This window comes from Phacochoerus africanus, chromosome 2 (genome assembly GCF_016906955.1).
Source record: "Phacochoerus africanus isolate WHEZ1 chromosome 2, ROS_Pafr_v1, whole genome shotgun sequence".
Lineage (NCBI taxonomy): Eukaryota > Metazoa > Chordata > Mammalia > Artiodactyla > Suidae > Phacochoerus > Phacochoerus africanus.
This window is the reverse complement of record NC_062545.1, coordinates 160,595,635-160,613,414: the sequence shown is the minus strand read 5'-3', so window position 1 is coordinate 160,613,414 and position 17,780 is coordinate 160,595,635. Positions and strand designations below refer to the sequence as shown.

At 44.0% G+C, this 17,780-nt stretch overlaps 1 protein-coding gene across 1 annotated transcript in view; it reads right to left on the bottom strand.

The window, feature by feature from the left end:
• KDSR (3-ketodihydrosphingosine reductase) overlaps positions 1-13,967 on the bottom strand; it is a 38,108-nt gene extending 24,141 nt beyond the window's left edge. Inside the window, exons 1-5 of the mRNA XM_047767001.1 lie at positions 13,781-13,967; positions 8,485-8,574; positions 5,980-6,036; positions 521-586; positions 235-330 (exon numbers count right to left, since the gene is read on the bottom strand). Of these exons, the coding sequence (XP_047622957.1) occupies positions 235-330; positions 521-586; positions 5,980-6,036; positions 8,485-8,574; positions 13,781-13,888 (417 nt within the window). The 5' untranslated portion in view covers positions 13,889-13,967. The remainder of the gene's footprint in view (positions 1-234; positions 331-520; positions 587-5,979; positions 6,037-8,484; positions 8,575-13,780) is intronic.
• Between the last annotated feature and the right edge of the window lie 3,813 nt (positions 13,968-17,780).

Genomic DNA, 17,780 nt, shown 5'->3' with positions numbered 1-17,780 from the left:
GTAGAGGTTTCATTCCCATTTCACAGCTGAGGAAACCAAGGTCCAGAAACTTGTCAAAATTATTAAAGCTGGATGGTCACTGGGACTAAAGACTTGACCAGCCTTCCTCCAGTCTCTAGTTCTATTACAACTGAATGCATTTCACCCATTTCATCCTAAAGCCTTTACTCAGGAACTGGTTCTCCTTTTTAGTGTATGGCTACCTCAATGAAGAAAAAAACAGGTTTTACTTACCTCAAAAGTACTAACTTCAAGATCTTCAAATTTTCCTGAAAGTGACATTCCTGCACAGTTTACAAGCATGTCCACTGGGCCCAGTTTCTCCTGTGCCTGGAAAAATATATCAGAGCAGAAATCAAAAAAGAGAAAGGGTCACTTGATAGCAAATCAATGCCAATAAATAAAATCTATGAAACTATTAAACCTATAGGGAAGATTTGCCAACTCCCAGCCATAGACAAAAATGACAAAGACCAATTGAGAGGCCAGTGAATGAATTCCCATTAACCCAATGTCTTACTTGTTTTATGACATTCTCTACTTGGCTATAGTCTTGAGACACATCAACTGATATACAAAGCACCACCTGTTAGAGGAAAAAAAATGATCAAAGCTATGCAGGTGTCTGAAACCATCTTTAAAGAATTATTTTTAGTTGAAGGCAATTCTCTCCAGTAGACAGGAGTCCAATTTTGGATGTACAGATTGCAGGGTTTTAAATCTGCTGACAGGAGTTCCCGTCATGGCTCAGTGCTTAACGAATCCGACTAGGAACCATGAGGTTGCAGGTTCGATCCCTGGCCTTGCTCAGTGGGTTAAGGATCTGGCGTTGCCGTGAGCTGTGGTGTGGGTTGCAGATGCGGCTCGGATCCCATGTTACTGTGGCTGTGGCATAGGCCGGGGCTATAGTTCCAATTAGACCCCTAGCCTAGGAACCTCCATGTGCCACGGGAGCAGCCCTAGAAAAGGCAAAAAGACAAAAACAACAATAATAATAATAATAATAAAATAAATAAATAAATCTGCTGACAATGCAATTAATACAGGCAAATTTGGGGTGGAGGGGAAGGTTTCTTTATCAGAAAACTTTTGAGCAAACTCAAAAGAATGTTTTAAGAAATGTTGGTCAAAGAGTACAGACTTTCAGGTAGAAGATGAATATGTTCTGGGGATCGAATGTCCAGCAGGGTGATTATTGTTACCAATACCGAGCTGTATACTGGGAATTTGCTGAGAGAGCAGATCTGAAGTGTCTTTACCACATTCACATACACAAACACAACAACAACAACAACTACATGACGTGATAGATGGTTAATCCATTTGATCGTAGTCATTACTTCACAATGTAAACATATATTAAATCATCATGTGGTAGACCTTAAATATAGACAATTTCTATTTGTCTATTTATGCCTCAATAAAGCTAGAAACAGAAAAGAAATGTAAGAACGCTCCTCTTACAATGCCGTCAGCCTGCACGGACAGAAAGCAGATCAGAGGACCCCTGTGTCCAGGGGTGAAGGGGAACAGGGTGCACAGGGCCAGGGTGAACTCCGGGGGTGACGGAAATGTTTGGTATCTGGATTTCAGTGGTGGTTTCACAAGAATAAACACCAGTCAAAAGTCATCAAATTGAACTCTTTAAATTGGTGTGGCTTTGGGGGGAATTCCCATTGTGGCTTAGGGGTAACAAACCCAATTGGTATCCATGAGGATGCAACTTCGATTCCTGGCCTCATTCAGTGGGTTAAGGATTCAGCGTTGCCACAAACTGGGACTTGGATCTGGCATTACTGTGGCTGTGGAGTAGGCTGGCGGCAGCAGCTCCTATTACACCCCTAGCCTGGGAATTTCCATGTGCCATGGGTGCAGCCCTAAAAAAAAAAAAAGGTGTGGATTCTAGCTCAATAAAATTTTCAAAAATAATAATAAACTTAATAAATACATTAAAAAAAAAATTCCTCTTGGAGCAATCTCAGAGCTATGACTGCATTCCTGTGATTCAGTATCAGTAAGTGGAATAAAGAGATAAGCCAACAGGACCTGCTCAAAAGCCACCTTAGTTCAGCAGGGCTGGGAGGCTAAACCTGGTGCATCACCTCACTGGGCCAAGGGCAGATCCGCGCCTGTGGGAGCTGGAGGGGAGCCAAGCCACACCTGGTGCGCGCTGAGGTATGCTTCAGGTCGCTGACCCTGGACTGACTGGCTACTCACAGATTTTCTAGATGAGAGGTCACCAGGCCAAGCTGAGCCCACCCAATGCAAACCTGGCCACATTTTGGTGTACACGGCACAGGGGGTTGGTGAGAAGAGCTCAGCCATTTAGTTTTTAAAAAGGGAGGGAGGGAAGGCAGAAGGGGAGAGGGGGAAGCACATATTTTGGTGCTTACTTTGATAGACATTTATAAAATTGAAATTTCAACTGACAGGGACAAACAACAAGCGACTGTTTTAACTTTCCTTTTCTGGTAATATTTTCAAAGCAGAGCTTAGGCCTGTGATGATGGGAATGTTCTATGTTCCAAGGGAGGTCACGGAGAGAAGCAGAAAGATTTTCTCAGTTTCTCAGCCTTTTCATGAATTCCTCCCTGTTGAGATGGCCACCAAGCTAAGGTACAGGCAGAGCACACAGAAGGGCACACACATATCAGCTATGTGCACCCAGGTGTAGCTGCAAGTCCAAGGCCATGTGATGCTGTAGAAAGAACAGGCACAGCACTTGGGAAGTCTGGGCTCCAATTCTGTCCCTTCATTAACTAGCTGAGCAGAACATAACAAGTCTGCAGTGGCCTCACCTGTACAATAACAGTGTCACACACTGGTGACAACCAGAATCCCTTCTAGCTCTAAAAAGCCATGTAATGTGAGAAATAAGGCCAAAAGGTTGGATTAAAAAGAGACCAGTTACTTTAGAATTTGCTACATCAGGCAGGAAGTTATGTTCAATGCAAGAAGGAACCCCATCCTAATGGTCTAAATTCCTAAGGAAAGGAAACAGCCCTCTTCACAAACATAACCTAGACTATTCCAGACTAGAAGGGCTGTACTTGAATTTTATCCCATCATTACATAGAAAACATTTTTTAAGAGAGTATTTAAAAAGAGAGTAAGAATCTTATGATTAATTTTATACATGCTTTTTATACAGTGTTAGATCACTTACTGTGAATAAAACCTATAAAACCTATAACTCTGGTAAGTGAAATTCCTCCAAAAAAATGTTAACAAGTTACCAGGAAAAAAAAAGAAAAAGAAAAAGAAGAGCTCACAAGCCGCTGCTGACACAAAGTGCAATAAGAAGCCATCTCTGGGCCCAAGAGTAGGATGAGGCTCCCTCTTGCCCACCCCAGCCCTGATGATCTTTCCCTTCCTGGATGTACAGGTCAAGAACTTTCCACATGACCTGAAGCCTTCTGTTAGACGAAGAAGAGTGGGAATAGTGAGGAAGGAGCAGAGATGTACCAGCAGCAGGCAAGACTGGCCTTCAGCCAGGGGCGTTCCAGATCTGTGGTTCTCGATAACGCTTTTTCTCTATCAGAAATTACAGGAATATTAAAAATACAACAACAGCTTGGGGAGATCTCCTGAGCTGGCAGCTCTCCAATGTTCATGGCTTCAGAGAAAAGGGTGCAGGCAACAGGGTACTAGAGAAAAACTCACATATGTGCCCAAAGAAAGGTGGATGGGGATTTCTACCTGCAGCATAAAATGCAAAAGAAAAAAAAGCCAATAAGAAGGAACTGATTAAATAAACTGGAGTATTCAGTATTCTGCCACAGCAGTTTTAGAAGATGAGGCAGATTTTTTTATTGCCATGCAAAATTCTCCGATATATTCTGGAGAAAAAAAGAGGCAATTAAAACTGGAGTAAAATGCCCCCCAGAAAGGCAAAAGTTATAAAGTCTGCCAATACCAAGTGTTGGCAAGGATGTGGGGCCATAGGAGTCACTGGCCACTACTAGTGGGAGTATAACTACTTTGGAGATGCAGACACTCAACTCAGCAATTCCATTTCTAGGTATATTCCACTTTTGCACAGAGGCACAAAGAGAGAAGCTTTAGCAATAGCCAGACACAAAGCAAACTAACAAAACTACTGGAATCAACCAAAATATCCACCAACAGTAGGACTGACGAATGGAAGGTGGTCTATACGTACAAGAAGATACTAGACTGCTACAAAAAAAGAAAAAAATGAATGAACTATTACTTTACACAATAACAGGTGGAAATTTTAACATCAGTATCAGGTGAAGAAAGTTGCACAAGGTGTATCCAAGTTGCACAAGGATACCCAAAGAATGACAGCACAAGTTGTATCCAAGTTGCACAAGGATACCCAAAGAATGACAGCACATAAATCCAGCAAGAGAAAGTAGGTCAGCAATTGCCTGAGGTTAGGAGGGGGTTGGGAGAGAATGCAGAGTGATGCTTAATGGATACAGACCTTCTTTCTGGGATGATAAAAGTAGTCTAAAATTGACTCTGGTGATGGATGTGCAACTTTGTGGATATGCTAAAAAATCACTGGACTGTATAGCTTAAATCAGTGAATTATACGGTATGTGGAAATTATCTCAATAAAGCTATTAAAATAAGAATGATGCCATAAATTTCAAAAAGAAGCAGTAGTAAACCATACTTTACTCATGTCTTTATGGTCAAATTGTTTTTAAAAAGCAACAGAAGGAGTTCCGGTCCTGGCTCAGTGGTTAACCAACCTAACTAGCATCCATGAGGACTCAGGTTTAATCCCTAGCCTTACTCAGTGGATAAAGGATCTGGCGTTGCTGTGAGCTGTGCTGTAGTTCACAAACTACAGATCCTGAGGTGCTGTGGCTCTGGCGTAGGCTGGCAACTACAGCTCCGATTCAACCCCTAGCCTGGGAACCTCCATATGCCAGCGGTGTGGCCCTAAAAGACCAAAAAAAAAAAAAAAGCAATGGAAGAAGAAACACACAAATCAAGCTGGGGGCTCTCTAGGAATGAAGCAGGAGGATGAGGTTGATGTGGGCTCAGAGGAGGCTTCAGGGGCCCTGGTAAATGCCACTTCTTAAGGTAGGTGATGAGTGTGTGGCTATTAATTTTTCATTAGATTTAATTTTTATTTTTTAATTTTATTTTTTGGCTGCCCCACGACATATAGAGTTACCCAGCCAGGGGTCATATCTGAGATGCAGCTATGACTTATGCCACAGTTTTGGCCACACTGGATCATTTAACCCATTATGCCAGGCCAGGGATCAAACCTGCATCCCAGCACTCCAGAGACGCCCCCAATCCCATTAAGCTACAATGTGAACTCCAATTTGTAATCAGGTTTTACACTGAAATATATATTGCATATATACACATACCATTTTATTCATCAAAAAATTCCATAACCAAAAAAAAATGTTTAATATCCCCTTCCCCTTAAGTTAATTCAAATGACTAATTGAAATGAAATCATTTTCTAGGAGTTCCCATCTTGGCACAGTGGTTAACGAATCTGACTAGGAACCATGAGGTTGCAGGTTCGATCCCTGGCCTTGCTCAGTGGGTTACCGATCCGGCATTGCCGTGAGCTGTGGTGTAGGTCGCAGACGTGGCTTGGATCCCGCGTTGCTGTGGCTCTGGCATAGACTGGCAGCTACAGCTCCGATTAGACCCCTAGCCTGGGAACCTCCATATGCCGCGAGAGCAGCCCAAGAAATGGCAAAAAGACAAAAAAAAAAAATCATTTTCTAGTAAAGCATTCTGTTATTTGATCATTTGTGTGTGTACATGTATTAGAATCTATATATTGTCTTGGTAATAATTTGAAGTCCTACTAGACAATTCACACAATTTCACCTTGTTTAAAAAAGTCTAATATGTACTTTAATTAGGAAAATCTTACATGCTTTCAATGAACCATTCATAGTTGAAGTCACTCTTTTCCTTCATACTCTGTGTTGATTAGTACAGAAAATACATCGAGGACAGAGATTTTACCTGTTTATCATTAATAGAGTGTTTTTCAATTTCTTTCTTTGCCTGCAACAGCTTATCCTGAAAGCAACAGAGAACAATTAGTTCTGGTGATTATCCATTTGTCCATTTGTTTATTGGATAGAAGGGAGAAAAAACAATTATCTGTACAAGTATTTATTAAATGACAGAAAACATACAGGACTGCACCCATATTGCAGAGCCAAGGGCTACATTCTATTTTTAAAAAGCAGCAGTAAAGTATGTTAAGCTAATACTAAGTGATAGCAAGTTTTTAAATGCATTACAGAGAAAGATAATAGAAAAAGTTAATGAGGTGCAAGATCCCAATTATCAATATTAATTGCTAAGGGTCCCTCATCAATTCTTTTTTTTTTTTTTTTTTGCTTTTTAGGGCTGAACTTGCAACATATGGAAGTAACCAGGCTAGGGGTCCAATTGGAGCTACAGCTGTTGGCCCACACCACAGCCACAGCAAAACCAGATCCAAGCCATGCCTGTGACCTACACCATAGCTCAAGGCAATGCTGGATCCTTTAACCCACTGAGCAAGGCCAGGGATCAAACCCGCAACCTCATGGTTCCTAGGCAGATTCGTTTCTGCTGCACCACAACAGGAACTCCTCCCTCATCAATTCTAATAAATGCTTTCATTTGACATTACTTAGACAAGAAAAAAGAACAACTATATTGATATGGACGCTTCCCAAACTTAAGAGCACATGTGATTCCACATCAAGAATGTTTTCCTAAGAGATCATCCAATGCTCTCCTCCTCTATTAAAGCAAACATAGTAAAAAATCACTTTCTAGATGGATTAGGTAAACCTAGGGTAATTCTTCCAAGGTCTCAAGTCTGCTTGTTTTAGTCATTTTCAAGAGGACAGAGATTGGTTTACAGTGACTTAATATGTTATAAAAACTGTAATTTAAATACCTCAGGACAGCAAAGAGCAAAAGAGGTGGGTAATCCTTCCAAAAGACATGTAGGTTTTCTAAATAAAAACATATCTATGGGAGTTCCCATCATGGCGCAGCAAAAACGAATCCAACTAGGAACCATGAGGTTGCGGGTTCAATCCCTGGCCTCACTCAGTGGGTTAGGATCCAGCATTGCCGTGAGCTATGGTGTAGGTCACAGGCATGGCTCGGATCTGGTGTTGCTGTGGTTGTGGTGTAGGCCAGGAGCTCTGATTGGACCCCTAGCCTGGGAACCTCCACGTGCTGCTAGTGCGGTGGACCTAAAAATAAAAAAAAAAAAAAAGAATGTATCTATGATAAAATTAGATTATTCTATTAATAAGGATATACACCACCTGACTTTGCCAAATTGGAATAAAACATTACATTAGAAAATAAAGAATTTCTCAACACCAGAAGGCTCATTCATCTCCATGTTGCAAGGACCCCAGAATGAGCTTCTGAGCACCTGAAACCCCGGTGTCCTCTGCCTCCTTTTTCACCTTTTTGACCTATTTGTCTTGTGTCAAATATCAGTGTTCAAGTCGCACAAAATGCCATTTTCTCACAGTTGTATTTTCAGCCACAGAAGGTGGTTTCAATGCCAGAAGCAGATTCATTGTTAAGAGGAGTCGGGGGTAAGTAAAAGGTAGCAAATTCTGTCTTCCTTCATAAGAAAAAAATGTTGGGTGCCCAAGCCCAATTCTTTGTCATTACTTAAACAATTCCCCCAGAGCCCTCCATGCACCCCCGTGCGCTCCCTGCCTGGGTACCCTCACCTTACTGCCCTCCTTGTTCAAAGGAGAATCCAAAATCCCCCATCAACGATGCTGCACTGGAGCTCCCACTCTCTCCATCCTCTCTCTCCTCATCTCTTCATTCAGCAAATGTGTTTTAGCACCACTATGACCCAAGCACTGTGCCAAGCACAGAACGACAGCAGTGGTCAGGACAGCCACGGTCCTTCTCCCGCCCCACAGAGCAAGAGGATGCCATGGCTGTTGGTGTGACTATACGGTCACTGCTAAGGGCTACGGAAACAATTCTGGTAAGAATAACAGGCACTGAAGAAAAAAAAAGAAAAACAGACCTTGTGTTGACACAGAAAAAGATGTTTTGCTAAACTGCTAGGGAGGAGTATGGGGCCTGGATTTCACTAGAGATGGAGATGACGCCATAAGCAAATTATAGAGAAACATCTATACATCCTTTAGGACTCAGATACTAGCCCCACAGCCACAGCTGTGGGCACCTGCCAGCTTCCTATGGCCAGGTGTGTCACTTAACACGGTCTCAGTCTCTCCTATCTCAAGATCTGCAGTGTTCCTGATGTTGCCTCAGAGTTGCTACCACTAAATAAATATTTGTGGAGCTCACCTGACTTCAACCAAAAAGTCTTCGCCCTGAATTCAAGAAATAACCAGTGGTTCAGGAACCTCCTCCAACCAAATTTCCGCAGAACTGTGAACACTGTGATGTTCACACAGCCTCTGTGACTAATGTAATTTTGAACAGATACATGAGGAATGACGTAACTAGAAGACTCACCTCATTTCGTGCAACCAGAGTTATAAACGCTCCTTGTTTATAGCACTCAATGGCAATGCACTTTCCGATGCCGCTGGAGCCTCCAGTAACCTAAAAACAAAAATTAAGAAATCTTAGCACTTGAAATTTCCCTTCTGTGGGAAGGTGATTCAAAAGAACTATGCTAGGAGTTCCCATCCTGGCTCAGCAGAAACGAATCTGACTAGCATCCATGAGGATGCAGGTTCAATCGCTCGCCTCGATCAGTGGGTTAAGGATCCAGCCTTGCCATGAGCTATGGTGTAGGTCACAGACGTGGCTTGGATCTGGAATCTGGCGTTACAGTGGCTGTGGTGTAGGCTAGCAGCTACAGCTCCAACCAGACCCCTAGTCTGGGAACCTCCATATGCTGTGCGTTCGGCCCTAAAAAGACAAAAAAAAAAAAAAGAACCATGATAGAGTTCTAGCTGTGGCACAATGGGTTAATAATCTGACTGCAAGGACTCAGGTGGCTGCAGAGGCATGAGTTCAACCCCCAGCCCTGTGCAGAAGATCGAGAATCAGGCATTGCTGCAGCTGCGGCATAGGCCACAGCTGTGGTTCGAATTCAATCCCTGGCCCAGGAACTGCCATATGCCTGGGTGCAGCCGTAAAAAAATAAAATAAAATAAATAACTATGATGGGCTCTAAAACCCAGCCTACAGGAACTCAATTTTTGGCTCTTGGAGCATCTTCATCCCAGACCTGGTGAATGGAGTAAGTGCAAACATGTCAGCAGGGCCTATGGCTTTGATTGTTTCTAGTACTGAACTCTCAACTGCACACCTATAATTTTTTTTTCCAAGTTCAAGGATCCCTACACATTTAACTAATAAATAATACCTTAAATACCTTAATCTGCCTTTGAGTCCAAATACAAATAAACCATTTATTATTTATTTATTTATTTGAGGTCTGCACCCGTGGCATATGGAGGTTCCCAGGATAGAGTTCAAATGGGAACTGTAGAAGCTCAGCTATACTGGCTATCTTTCAGTTCCAGGCTCTCTCTTACCACAGGACCTTTGTACATTCTATTTTCCCTACCAAGAATGCGCTCCACTCCTTTTTACATACGGGTGGCACCTAATCACCCATTAAATCTAGGCTCAAATACCACTTCTCAAATATCACTTCCTGAGAAAAGTGTTCAGACTTCCCCCACCCCCACCTAGACCTACTTTTCATTGCATCCTTTTTTTCTTGCTTCTTGTCACTCACATAATCAGACAGCCACGCATTTACTCCTGTGATTGACTCACAACCATCTCTCCCATCACTGCCCCATAAACTCCATATAAATATCAACTCTATTTTGGCTTCCCCCTGTATTCCTAGCGCCTAGTATGGCACCCGGCATATAGGAAGGACTCAATATATATTTAACCTAATAAGACAAATATAACATTATCTTCCTAGTCATTTTCCCTATGCACATTACAAAACATAGGCCCAGGGAGTAGAGGGCCTGGAGTTGTCAGATGATGGGGGAAGGCAGGTGTCAGAGATCTGTCTGTCTGTCCTTACATGCTTTTGTATTTACCTTTTTTTTTTTTTTTTTCATTTTGGCTACCCTGAGGCACATGGAACTCCTGGGCCAGGGATCAGATTCGAGCCACAGTCTTGACTTAAGCCACAACTGCGGCAACGCCAGATCCCCAACCCACTGGGCCAGGCAGGGATGGAACTCGAGTCCCAATGCTCCCAAGATGCCACTGATCCTGCTGAACCACAGAGGGAATTCCTGCTTCTATTTTTAGAAACATTATTTCATAATGTCTAAGGTCAAAAAACTAAAAGGCTCTTTTTACAATATTGCATTAAATAGCTGTATCAAAACTTAGTTAACCATTTCCCGGTAGTCAGACACTGAGATAATTTGGAATATTTTACTGTTAGATATAAACCATGTTATAAAGAACACCTCTGATCATATCTTATGAGTTTAAAACCATCTTCGGGAGTTCCTGCTGTGGCTCAGTGATAACAAACCTGACTAGTATCCATGAGGATACAGGTTCAGTCCCTGGCCTTGCTCAGAGGGTTAATGATCCAGTGTTGCTGTGAGCTGAGGTGTAGGTCGCAGACATGGCTTGGATCCCATGTTGCTGTGGCTGTGGTATAGGCCAGCAGCTGTAGCTCTGACTGGACCCCTACCCTGAAACTTCCCTATGCCGCAGGTACAGCCCTAAAAAGTAAAAAATAAAATAAAATAAAATCGTCATCATCCTTCCTATACAATGTACCTATCTCCATGGGACTGCCCCATTTCTCTTGAGCCTCAACTTCTCACCACTGAAGGGATTTCTTTGGCGGATAATTAACTAATTATCTACTGGTTACTGTAAAAAATATACCTGTTGCCCAGGCTAAAAGTCGCCTCTGAGGAGCTCTATGCTACTGAAATACTTCACGGGTGGTTTTGGTTTATTACTTTCACCAGACATTCCAATTCCACAGCAATTAGCAAGATTCTTAAAAATAACCCTGGATGTTTTATGATGTTCCTGCTGCCCAGACATCCCTCTACCCAAGCTCTCCTCCACACGTGCATTTCCAAATCCCATCTAATCTGCAGAGGCCAGTTCCACTGTCTCCTCCTCCAAGAAGCTTTTCTGGACTTCATCCCTCTGTCCTGTCCTTTACTTGTCACTTTCTACCTTGTGCAGTTACTTCTGTACCAGTCTTAGCCCCCTGGCTAGACTCAAAGTCCCCTGAGACCAAGTACCAAGTTATCTCCCTTATTTGTAGCATAGCCCTTTGCATAAGCCATTGCTAAATAAATACCTGCCTACATTAATTTGCAAAATGGTCTACAGTGCCATCTCCCTGAAAAAAATACAATGCCAAAGAAACTTGTGAGTAAAATTTCCCTATTTGTTATCCAATGAATTAATGGAAGCTGAAGTGATAAGGTTATTGAGAAAATGTATATGCTCTAAATTGCTATATATTAGCTATTGTAATTATTGCTGTCTTTTTTTCTAGACTGTAATGCGTAAGCTAGTTAGCGGTGTAAATTGACTGCACGGCAAAGAAAAGGGTTTAACCTTATGAGATTTGTCCATTAAAAACAAGAATAAGACTTTCAACTTCTGGGTCATAGTTCATAGGAAACAAACCTTCTAGTCCAAGCCAGCTAATTCATAGAAGCATATACCTAAGTCAATCTTGTTATTCTTGAATGTTATAAGAAAATAGAAGAGATTTTCCTAATGGCTGAGAAAAGGGGTTAAGTATGCATTAAACTGACCACTGGTAAAATGAGAAGAGATGTGGAACATTAAAGATAACATTTCAATCCCTTTCCTTATCACTGCCTGTTACTACTCATTGCAAACACCATTTTAAATGTTCCTACCTCTAATCCCACCATGCACCTCTTACTGAGGTGGTTTGCTGGACAGCTACTTCCACCCAACTCCCCAAAAGGGAGGACTTGATTTTCTAGTTCTCACCAAGTCAAGTAAACAGCTTTTTTTAAAAACCAGATGATTTAAGTATAGAGTGTGTAAGACTTGTCAAAGAGTTTTACCACTGTAATTAGAGAGATAACGCTAGAATATCAGACCTGTTCTAAAAACAAAACAATAACTAGTTATGACCTAAGCACGTTCATGCTTCCACATCAGCAAGACAGTTTAAACATGAGTTCCCTCTCCTAACACTACGGTGTCTAGTCATAACAAATCTCAAGAAAAATAATTACACTTTCACTTCTTTTATGACATTAAAAAAGATGGTGCCATCATGTGAACCATTCATGTCATCCTCATTTATATTGGCATATTAAAACGGGATGGTGAAAATAAGAAATTCTCCTGGATATATCCCAAGAGACATGTTTATTATCTTACCTATCATGCTTCTGCATGATCAGGTGGGGAGGACCATAGTCAACATTAAGTGAAAGTCCCTTACAAACACTGAATGAAAATTTTCATTACTGCTTTGACTTGACCATTTCCAAGTGATGCTCTGCAAGCATAACTTTGGAAAGAATCCAACTTTGAAAGCCATGCTTTTGAGGCAGAAGTTCTCTTGCAGATGTAACACTTTCAGAAGGTAGCATGATTGTAAAAATGTGTTCCTCTCTGCATCTCTAATGAATTTACACCCACTGCCTCATCTTCCACATCAGCAATGGCAGGAGTTGGAAATACACTAATAGTTTTACAAGACAGAAGTTAAAGAAAATACATGCTGCCATTCACAAAATCTTGGCCTGATTCAGACCACACTAAAAGCAGTGACCAACCCACCCCGTCACATCTCACTGAGTGGGGAGGCTCAGATCTCAGTGAGACACCAGAAGGATTTGCGCTACCAGCTTAGTAACTAACTTTCTTTATTCATAACCTCCCGCCTCACTGTGCCTCGCCTCACTGTGCCTCGGGGTTGTGAAAAACAAATGAGAAAACGGACAATAAACCCACTACTAATGGTGACATGCTGGGCTCAGGTAAGAAGGATTCTTCCTGTTGAAGGGACCCCAGCGGCAGAAAAGGAATCTTTGAAGACAGGAGCTTCCGTTAAGTAACAAACCAAACCTACCCACATCCCCTTCATTTCCAAAGCATCAGTCAAGTACTTCAGTTCATCCCTCTGACTCTGAAACGACGGCCGGGCTGAGCACAAAAGAGACAAGCAGTGTAGAAGGGACAGAAAGCGTCCAACACAGGTAGCCAACACTGCCAGCCCACCGGGTTTGGAACAATTTCCCCCCTAAGTGAGTCATTTCCTGGATTCCTTTGGCAACTGTCACTCGCGCAGGCCATCTTCCAGGTCTGAGCTGCCTCGGTGAGTCCTGGATGATGGGGCCCCCTTCCCCGCCTCCTCGCAACCCGGCCCAGACTGTGCGCCTCGCCCGAAGCTGCCACCGACTGCGGTGTCCTTGGCAAAGTTTCTCAACCTCTCTGTTCTTCAGTTGACTCATCGGGAAACCCGAGGACAAAAATATCCAGATCCCAGGGATGCTCCGGGGATTAACGAGCGTCTCCCGAGCCCCTGAAGCGCCAGGACCCGGCTCGCCGGCTCTATCCCTGCTGCCCTGCTCTCCCGCCCCGGGAGGAGCCAGATGCGACGGAGGGCGGGTCCCCAAGGCCCTCCGAGGGGGCAGTGCTGGGGCAGACGGAGGCAGGTGTCCCTCCATTTGGAGAAAGGGACGTCGCCTTCTCCCCACCCCCACCCCCACCCCCGGCCTGAATCACGGTCCGGCGCGTTCCGGGTGGCCGAGAGGGCCGGGAGGCGGCGGCGCAGCAACAGGAGGCCACTCACCACCACATGAGCTCCGGGCAGGGCGAGGGGCTTGGGGCTGATGAGCGGAGACACCATGTAGAGCAGCAGCACGAACGCCACGAGGAAGGCGGCAGCCAGCAGCAGCATCGCTCTGCCGGGGCCCGGACCGGGGCCGGGGCCGGGGCCGGGCGGCACTAGCAGGAGCGCGGGGCTCGGCCGCGCCGGCGATCACGCGCGGCGGCGCGCAGCCGGAGCCGGTGTTTGGGTCCGCGGCGTGGGGCGGGGCGGCGGCCGGAGGGGAAGAGGCGGAGCTAGCGGAGGGCGCCACCGCGCGGGGCGGTGCTTCCACTCGCAAGGAGGCTGTGGCTGCTGCCCTATCGCGCCGAGGGTGTGGGGGTCTCCGAGCCTCCTCGGTGTCTGTACAGGCACCCGCACCCTCCCCGGGGTAGATGGGCCTACCCCCAGCGCGCTGTGGACAGGCCCTGGGTGGCGCACCTGGGGCGCCTTTTGGTGACGCTCTCGTATGGTAGCGAGGTTGCTCCTTAGGACCGTGGAGAGCCAGCTCCAGACCTTCCCAAACCCGGCGACGAGTTCGGGCCGCTTGGCTCCTGGGCTTCCGCCGCCGCTCTGGGAGCCGCCCTCCCCGGGCCGGAGGGAGTGTCTCAGAGTTTCCTAAACACCGGCCGTGGGATCCCCAAATCTCGTTGCCTCAAGGGCGGCCCGGGATCAAGCTCTGAAACCTCCGGCTCCATTTCATATTTTCTTGGCGCATTTAGAAAATGGTCACAGCAGAGGACCAAGAAAGCACTAAAAATCGCTTAGAGGATTCAGTTTCGTTGAGCTCAGAGTTCATCTTCTTTACCAAGACAAGGTTAAAAAAAAAAAAGCTTTATTGAGATCTAATTTGCATACCATACAATTCACCTTTTTGAAGTGCATAGTAAATGGGTTTTGGTATCGTCAAAACCATCAATTTTAGAACATTAAGTTACCTCCTCCCCACAAATTCTGTACCCGTTAACAGTTTCCCGCATTTCCTTCCAACCCACACCGAGCCCTAGGTAATCACTAATACTTCTCTCTCTATAGATTTGCCTCTTCTGAATATTTCTTATAAGTGCAAATATAGCATGTGTAGACTTTTGTGTCTGGCTGTTTTCACTTAGCACAATATTTTGAAGGTTCATTCATGCGGTACAATGTATCAGTACTTCATGTTTTTTATGACTAAATTACATTCCATGTGTGGACATAACACATTTCATTTATCCTAAATGATGGACATTTAGGTTGTTTCCACTTTTTGGCTATTATGAATAATGCTGCTGTGAACAGTCATGTACTAGTTTTTCATTTCTCTTGGGGGTGGAATTGCTGGATCTTCTAGTAACTGTTTAATCAGAACTGTCAGACTGTTTTTTCAAAGCCACTACACGATTTTACAATTTCCACCAATGATGTATAAGGTTTTCAGTGTCTCCAAGTCTTCACCAATACTTGTTATCATGTGTCTTTTTAAATTATAGCCTCCCCCCAAGAGGGTGTGAAGTGACATTTCACTATTGTTTTGATTTGTGTAGGCTTTTGCTTGCTTGCTTTGTTTTTGCTTTTTTTTTAATTTTTAATTTTTAATTTATTTTTATTTTTTTGTCTTTTGTCTTTTTAGGGCCGTACCTGTGGCATGTGGAGGTTCCCAGGCTAGGGGTTGAATCGGAGCTGTAGCTGCCAGCCTACACCACAGCCACAGCAACGTGGGGTCTGAACCGCATCTGTGACCTACACCACAGCTCACAGCAACACCTGATCCTTAACCCACTGAGCAAGGCCAGGGATCGAACCCAAAACCTCATGATTCCTAGTCGGATTCGAAACCACTGAGCCATGGCAGAAACTCCTGTTTTTGCTTTTTGAAGTTATTTTTAGAAATACTAAGGAGCTTTGGAACAAAAGAATTGATCCTGATCTGAGTTTTTCTTCTTAACATATTGCCCAGAATTAGCCACATTGCAAGATTCAAGGGCGCTGTCCCCAGGTTTTTTGACATCAATTGCAAGTTGGGGGAGGGGCTCCCAAGCCAACCTCAGATTTGATCATTGCTGGAAGGACTCACCCAGCTTACTGGTTATACCCACGGTTATGGTTTAGGAGTGTCAGCCAAGGGACGAAGTGCATAGGGCAAAGTCTGAAGAGTTCCAGATGTGACTCTCCCAGCACTGGGGTATGACAGTGATGCAGGCGTCTCATACCCCTGAAAGAAAAGTTATAGTCCTTACGCTTCCTTTTGAAATGTATATTTTATTTTATTTTATTTTATTTTATTTTTTAGAAATGTTTTTATTTATTTATTTATTTTTATTTTTTTGTCTTTTTGCTATTTCTTGGGCCGCTCCCGTGGCATATGGAGGTTCCCAGGCTAGGGGTCCAATCGGAGCTGTAGCCACTAGCCTACACCAGAGCCACAGCAACGCGGGATCCGAGCCGCATCTGCAACCTACACCACAGCTCACGGCAACGCAGGATCGTTAACCCACTGAGCAAGGGCAGGGACCGAACCCTCAACCTCATGGTTCCTAGTCGGATTCGTTAACCACTGCACCACGACAGGAACTCCCTGAAATGTATATTTTAAAATTGAACAGCTTAGAGTCCTTCCTTGTCCTTCTCCCTGACTTAATTGCACCCTAAACACAATCACCCGTAAGCTAAAGATTAGGCATCCTGAGCATAATTGCCTGTGGGTTAAAGATTATTAGTGCATAATGTTTTTCAGGAACTTTCCTGGTTTTTTCTAATCTCTGTTCACTATGCCCTTTCCGTAAGAACTGCTATTCTAGGCAGTAGCCCAGAAGACCACCATCATGATCATAGCCAGATCCCCTGACTCCAGCTCTGATGACTAAGATTCCCCCAAAGAAAAAAGAATGCATGTTTGTCCCAATCCTGATTCCTATCTGAAAACCTGTTTTTCTCCTTTTTACTATAAAACTCCTTGTGATTCTTTTTTTTTGGGGGGGGGGGGGAGAAACAGTCTTTAGGTCATTACCCTGCTGTGACCCTCCTTTGCCTGGCAAAGCAATAAAGCTATTTTCTTATCCTTTACCCACAACTCTGTCTCTGCGTTTCCATTTGGTACCAGCAGACAGAGGTCGAATTCTGGCACACAGTATCCAAGGAGTGTTGCCAAGCAGGGAAGCTCCCCAGGGAAGTTCCTCTGGCATCTGGAGTTTTTAGGGGGCTTCATTATGTAGGCAGGACTGATTGCTTGCCTATGTGGCTGAAAGCCATCATGAAAACACGGTAACATGATAACATAACATGATTGGCCTTCCGGGCATGGCCAGGCTCCACCCTAACATCCAATTTGGCTGGCCTCATCTAGACAAGAACACTTCTATCAGGTATGATATAGATGACCTCCAAGAAGCCAGTGGCAAAGGCCAGAATATCTCTTGGGGACAGACCATCCAAAGCTCTCCCACAGCAAAACAGACGTATTCGAAGGAGGCAGTGTGGAGTAGCAGCCTTTGATTCAATATTCCGACAGTTTTGCCCATCAATATCAATACTGCAATCTTGCTACTAAGATGATCCCCATGTGACACTGTATCGAGGTGTGAGTAGCAGATGTAACCTGAAAAAAGAGAGTCAAAAGATAGTGACACATTGCTAGATAGTGGCGCTCAGTCATCAACAATTTGCCCATCATCTCATTCCACCAAAATATCTCCTAAAGCAATGAGGCTCAAATTTGCAGGTTTCCATTTAACTCTATCCATTTCCCAAAACAGGAATGGTCTTCCCCCTTCCAGACCTCTTGTAAATGAGCTCTCTTCAGAGGCTACCATCCCTTGCTCCGAGCCTCCCTCGAGGCATTTATATAACAATGAATTTTCCTTGTTATATAGTCCATGTATTCATTCTTTTCCATGTTCTACCATTTCTCCTTCTCTTGGTGATTTATTTTTACTCAAACTTTTCCCGTTGGAAGGGACGTTAGGCTCATCTTAGGACTCTGCTCTTCCAGATTGCAGGCACAAAC